Here is a 7,641-nt window from a genome sequence, read left to right as displayed (position 1 = left end):
CACAAAGGCTCTAGCCCCTCTGCATATATAGGGGGATGTGACCCTGATCAGCCCATAAAGAAACATATAAAACAACATATTACCTGCAATAGAATAAGATTCCCTGTGTCTCCTTTGGCCATGGATGAGGAGCTGGGTATTTATAAAAGTGTTCTGCAGCTACAACCACCATTATGCTCATCATAGGAGTTGTAGTTTTGCAACAGATGGAGAGAGACACTTTGGGGAACATTGATATATTTAATCCCATAAAAATTGTTGATCAGATTGATAGAGAGATAATAGTAGATAGACAGATGGAAATTAAAAGATAGATAGATAGATAGATAGATAGATAGATAGATAGATAGATAATAGATAAATAGGGGATAGATAGATAGATAGATAGATAGATAGATAGATAGATAGAAGATAGATAGATAGATAGATAGATAGGAGATAGATAGATAGATAGATAGATAGATAGATAGATAGATAGATAATAGATAAATAGGGGATAGATAGATAGATAGATAGATAGATAGGAGATAGATAGATAGATAGATAGATAGATAGATAGATAGATAGATAGATAGATAGGAGATAGATAGATAATAGATAAATAGATAGATAGATAGATAGATAGATAGATAGATATCACAGTATATAGGTAGCACTATACCAGTAGTGGATCGAGTGCCAGCAGGGACGGCTTTGACCAGGAGCCCGTTGAATATAGCATAGATATAATAATAAAGTATAGATAGATAGATAGATAGATAGATAGATAGATAGATAGATAGAAGATAGATATAGATAGGAGATAGATAGATAGATAGATAGATAGATAGATAGATAGATAGATAATGAATGCATGAATAGATAAATAGAGGAATAGATAGATAGAATTAATTAATGGATGGAGAGAGAGGAGATAGATAGATAGATAGACAGACAGACAGACAGGAGATAGATAGATAGATAGATAGATAGATAGATAGGAGATAGATTTATAGATATTAGAAAGGAGAGATGGATGGAAGGAAGGATAGATGGATGGAGAGACATAGGAGATGATAGATCTGCTTTTTTCTATCACTGGTGTAGTACAAAATACGGTATAGAGAGATGGATGGATAAAAGTAAAAAGAGCTGCACTCAGTAAGGAGGTGCAGGCAGTGTCAGACTTGCCCAGTGGTCCCCAAATCCATCAATTCTAGATAGATAGATAGATAGATAGATAGGAGATAGATAGATAGATCGATAATAGATAGATAGGAGATAGATAATGAAACACAATATCACTTGATGGGAGTTGTAGTTTTGATACAGCATTAGGGAACACTGATGGAAATGCTTTCTTTAATCCCATGAACAATACACAATGTAACCTAATCAATTTACTATATCTATCTATCTATCTATCTATCTATCTATCTATCTATCTATCTATCTCCTATCTATCTCCTATCTATCTATCTATCTATCTATCTATCTATCTATCTATCATTTATCTATCTATCTCCTATCTATCTATCTATCTATCTATCTCCTATCTATTTATCTCCTATCTATCTATCTATCTATCTATCTATCTATCTATCTATCTCCTATCTATATCCTATCTATCTCCTATCTATCTATCTATCTATCTATCTATCTATCTATATCCTATCTCCTATCTATCTATCTATCTATCTATCTATCTATCTATCTATCTATCTATCTTCTATCTATCTATCATCTATCTATTACCTATCTATCTATCTCCTATCTATCTATCTATCTATCTATCTATCTATCTATCTATCTATCTATCTATCTATCTAACTATCAATATTTTAAATCCAGAAACTATTGGTAAAATCTACAAAGAAATAATCCGGACGGTCACAGAGCAGTCAGGGTGATTTTCCCCCGCGGACACCAAGCGGTTTTGCAGCTCCCATTGCTTTCCCTGAAGATCGCTGATATATCTGATATGCGACATTACACACTGGTCTCTATATGTGCAAAATTGGCGCAGACAGGAGACTTAATAAAAAAAAATTCAAGTGCAATTGAAGCAGCTATAATATCAGTGTGGAGTCCCCATCCAGCGCTGTATAGGAAGAGCCCCGGCGCGGTATACGGGGAGACAAGGCTGCGAGCTGGAGGGGAAAAGATAGCGCTCAATATCTAGCGACTTTTTTACCCTAAGATGAATCTGACCCCTTAGTTATCACTGATAATTGCGCCCGCACCCTAGAAAGATGCGACAATTGCAGCTGCGCCTTTTGGGGTTTTACTAGAGAGGTTTATTCTGCTGGCAAAAAAAATATACGCGAAGAGAGATCGGGGCTGGCTCCATTGTCTCTCGCAGCTGCTCGTGCCGATCGGGGAGTTTTCTGTTTATTTTTAACAGTTTGAATTTCAATATTATTATTTTTTTTTACTAAATTGTAACGGTCACTCAGAATAACGGTTCGGGTGCATTTCGCATCGCACCCTGAAACACATCCATCGTATTTGGGAGGTATAGAGGAGACATTAGGCTGCTTACGCTGTTCCTGTATATTATTGGACCTTACTGTGTAGATTATATCCTAATTTATATCAGCACAGAATAATATTGTATATAGTCAGTTATAAGTGTATGGTCCAAATGTCGCAATAAATTTCACGTTTTTTTTGCCTTGAAAATTCAACCTTGTGCGGTGGATGGGATCAGAATTGGGCTGATAGGACTTTATAATATCATTAGAAGAAGGTTGATAAGAGATGTCGCTACATACAGAAAACGTGAATATAATATCTAGAGGCAGATAAGAAAGATTAACCCATAGTGAGCCCGTATTGAGCGGTAGAGACATAGTTGTAATACACACCTGCGACATTTCAGATGTAGTAGAGCTGAGTGTATAGTTTAGCACAACTCATTACTAGTAGGATGGAGAGAGATTTCCATTGGACTGTAGGTGAACTATACAATCCACAGAGAATACAGGTTGAGCTCTGCTTCATCTCGGTGTCCACGTGTAGACGTGGATGTAGTTTGGATAGTGTAGGTTTAGTTTTCCAGGATAGAATCTTTATGTTATTATATTTGCTCCTTGGTGTAGCACTGGGTACAAGGAGGGGGAAGGGGCACTTACTATTTACCCCCAGGCATTTTATTTTTTTTTTTGCGCCATTCTGTTGTGATGTGAGTGGCTTGCTGCACCCTGTACCCCCCTAGGTCCCTGGTCTGATCTGAGCGATGATGAGGCCTGTGTAGCCTTCTATACACCACAGAGATGGGGAGAGGAGTACGATCCTCATCATCCTCAGGCTGTGTGCTGGACCCAGGGCTGTGCACAACATATTCTCTGCACTTTATAAAGTTTCCTGGTCAGTAATAAATTATATACTGATCACCAATGTGCACATCTACATAGCAAGAGAAGAAGGTACACACTGCGCGGCCTCTGTGCGGTACTGCATGCAAATATGCGGGATAGATCTCATAATGTAAAATAGAAGCTTTTTTTAAAACTATTATTTACATATTATCTATCTCCTATCTATCTATCTATCTCCTATCTATTATCTATCTCCTATCTATCTATCTATCTATCTTCTATCTATCTATCTATCTATCTATCATCTATCTATCTATCTATCTATCTATCTATCTCCCCCCCCCCCTCCTCTCTCCCTTCCATATCCATTATCAGCCTCCCTCTTGCTCTCCTCTTCCCCTGTTGTCATGATCCCAGGGTGGGAAGAGTCAGTCACATATTATCTGAGATATCATTCCATACTGTGCACAGCCTTTGTTTCACAGGAGGAGTTGCTGGAGGAACCAGTGGGCCCCTTAACTTCCATTAGTCTCATTTTCCGGGGCCCTAGATTTGTCATAACTCGTCCTATTCCCTTTTCCGTGTAGGTACAGAGCACAGCAATATATTAACATAGGATTTATGCCATACACCATACTAACATACAATATATAAAGCAGACTGTACTAACATTATATATATATGCAATATATACAGCACACTGTACTAACATACTATAAATATCTATCACCATACTAACATACAATATATACAGCACTGTACTAACATACTATATCTATCTATCTATCTATCTATCTATCTATCTATCTATCTCCTATCTATCTATCTCCTATCTATCTATCATCTATCTATCTATCTATCTATCTATCTATCTATCTATCTATCTATCTATCTATCTCCATACTAGCATACAGTATATACAGCACACTGTACTAACATACTATATCTATCTATCTATCTATCTATCTATCTATCTATCTATCTATCTATCTCCATACTAGCATACAGTATATACAGCACACTGTACTAACATACTATATATATCTATCACCATACCAACATACAATATTTACAGCACACTGTACTAACATACTATATATATCTATCACCATACTAACATACAATATATACAGCACACTGTACTAACCTACAATTTTGTACAATGTTTTATTGTCAGCAGAGATATACATATTATTATATATTATTTTCCTTTGCAGAAGTAATATATACAAAGAGAATAAAATAGAGTACAATATTATACCTGAAATTATCTGGATATTTCTGCTTTTTCAAGTTTTAACAATTAAAACAATCAAGATATTATATATGGTGCTTACATCACACTGTACTAACCTACAATTTACATAACACAATATATTAATATACAACATATACAATACACATTATACCATCATATAATATGTACAATACACCATACTAACATATAATATATACAATTCACAATACTAACATATAATAAATACAATACACCATACTAACATATAATATATACAATTCACAATACTAACATATAATAAATACAATACACCATACAAACTATATATAATGTAAAAAATACATAATTTATACATAGGATATGTACAATACACCATACTAACATATAATATATACAGTACACCATATTAACATATAATATGTACAATACACCATACTAACATATAATATATACCATACACCATACTAACATATAATATGTACAATACACCATACTAACATATAATATATACAGTACACCATATTAACATATAATATGTACAATATACAATACAAACATATAATATATACAATACACCATATATAATATGTACAATACACCATACTAACATATAATATGTACAATACACCATACTAACATATGATATATACAATTCACAATACTAACATATAATAAATACATTACACTATACTGACATATAATATGTACAATATTCAATACAAACATATAATATATCTGATACACCTTACTTACATACAATACAACATACTGACAAACAATATATACAACACATTGTACTAAGGTATAATTTATACAGCACAATATACTATCAAACAAGACATATAATAAAAATGTATCAACATAAAATATACAATACATTTATATTAAAAGTATACAATACTGTATTTTGACATACTACATATATGTGCAAGATTCTGCAATAGCTGGGGCCACCAACATACTAGTATACAATATTTACAAGACCATATACATAAAAAACAATGCATATACAATATACTATCAAAAAAACACATGTACTAAAATATATTAACATTATATATATATATATATATATATATATATATATATATATAGCAATATAGTGATATAATAGTGTATACAATACAATATACCAAAACATACACAACCTTTGTACAGTGTACAGCTACCAATATAGCACATCGTACTAACATACAATATATTTAGCATAACAACATACTAACGTTCAATATATACAAATCACTTTACTACCATACAATATAAGGACACAATATCCTAACATGCAGTATATAATATACATATACAATATACTAATATACATTGTATGCAATACATTTTATAACATACAGTAAATACAGTACAGCAGGGGTAGGGAACCTTGGCTCTCCAGCTGTTGCAAAACTACAACTCCCATCATGCCTGGACAGCCACAGCTAAGATCTCCTATCTATCTATCTATCTATCTATCTATCTCCGATCTATCTATCTATCTATCTATCTCCGATCTATCTATCTATCTATCATCTATCTATCTATCTATCTATCTATCTATCTATCTCCTATCTATCTATCTATCTATCTATCTATCTATCTATCTATCTATCTCCTATCTATCTATCTATCTATCTATCTATCTCCTATCTATCTATCTATCTCCTATCTATCTATCTATCTATCTATCTATCTATCTATCTATCTATCTATTATCTATCTATCTATCTATCTATCTATCTATCTCCTATCTATCTATCTATCTCCTATCTATCTATCTCCTATCTATCTATCTCCTATCTATCTATTTATCATCTATCTATCTATTATCTATCTATCTCCTATCTATCTATCTATCTATCTATCTCCTATCTATCTATCTATCTATCTCCTATCTATCTATCTATCTCCCTATCTATCTATCTATCTATCTATCTATCTATATATCTATCTATCATCTATCTATCTATCTATCATCTATCTATCTATCTATCTATCTATCTATCTATCTATCTATCTCCTATCTATCTATCTATCTATCTATCTCTCTATCTATCTCCTATCTATCTATCTATCTATCATCTATCTATCTATCTATCTATCTATCTATCTATCTATCTCCTATCTATCTATCTATCTATCTATCTATCTCCTATCTATCTATCTATCTATCTATCTATCTATCTATCTATCTATCTATCCTCTTCTACACAACCTTGCCTTTTGGCATTATTTCAACCTGAATCCCCCTCCTCAGTATAATAATAGATGACCGGTCATTTACATTTGTAGATAAGGTCCTATTGTCTTTTCCCCAGGATTTTCACTCCAAGCATTTCAGGAAACCTCAGTAAACAGATGCGGCCATGATGTTTATTCTCCTCTGTGGGGTGTCATGGGGTGTGTGTGCTTGGGATTCTTCTTCTGAGCCTTGCTGACAGAGCAGGGGGTGCTGACAAGGGGGCCTGAAGAATATAAGTGAAAAATAAATAAATAAACAAATATCAAATTTAAATAAACCAATAAACTGGAAAAAATGACTGTGTAAGGTTGTAGATTTTTATTTTTAACATATATTTATATATCTTTTGCATCACTGTTAGCATTGTGTACCTGCAGCTTTTTTATTTTATTATTTTTATAACCTTGTGCTCTGTTTTATTGTAGGTCCCTGCTGCTAGGAAAGGCCTGGAGATTAAAACCTGCACATTGCACCGACTATTCCTCCAACCTTCAAAGACTGGACTCAATACACTGTCACTGTTGTGTCAGAAGGGAAAATAAATATAGATGTATAATAAATATTTTTTTATTTTTACTAATTACCTGATTTTCTACAAAAACAAAGAAAAAAAAAACATAAAAAAAACCAAAAAAAAACAAAAACAAAACAAATAAATAAAATGAAAAAAACAAAACAAAACAAAAACAAACAAACAAAAAAAAAACATAAAAAGATGGGCTGGTCTTCAGGCAACTCCAGCAAGACCCAAAATTTGGAGAAGAGCTTGAATTGGGGTTAACCCTCCAAACCCCATTGTAAGGAAGTCCAATTAAATGTACAGACAGAGCTGAGAGGGAGACACAAGCCACTTCAGCCCCTGGTCATTCTAT

General features: G+C 33.1%; 1 protein-coding gene across 3 annotated transcripts in view; it reads left to right on the top strand.

Moving 5' to 3' along the window:
- Positions 1–7,311, top strand: part of SKIDA1 (SKI/DACH domain containing 1) — a 25,205-nt gene extending 17,894 nt beyond the window's left edge. For 2 of the 3 annotated variants that reach the window (XR_011361760.1, XM_069959042.1), the window contains exon 2: positions 7,195–7,311. Coding sequence is in view for 1 of the 3 variants with exons in the window: in XM_069959042.1 (XP_069815143.1) it covers positions 7,195–7,208 (14 nt within the window). In the remaining 2 variants the exon portion in view is untranslated. Of the gene's footprint in view, positions 1–2,424; positions 2,495–7,194 lie in introns of those variants that run through there. The other variant, XR_011361761.1, reaches the window with a different exon arrangement.
- Positions 7,312–7,641: the final 330 nt, after the last annotated feature.

Source organism: Dendropsophus ebraccatus, chromosome 2 (assembly GCF_027789765.1).
Source record: "Dendropsophus ebraccatus isolate aDenEbr1 chromosome 2, aDenEbr1.pat, whole genome shotgun sequence".
NCBI lineage: Eukaryota > Metazoa > Chordata > Amphibia > Anura > Hylidae > Dendropsophus > Dendropsophus ebraccatus.
Note: the sequence above shows the minus strand (reverse complement) of the source record. Positions and strands in the feature narration are given on the sequence as shown.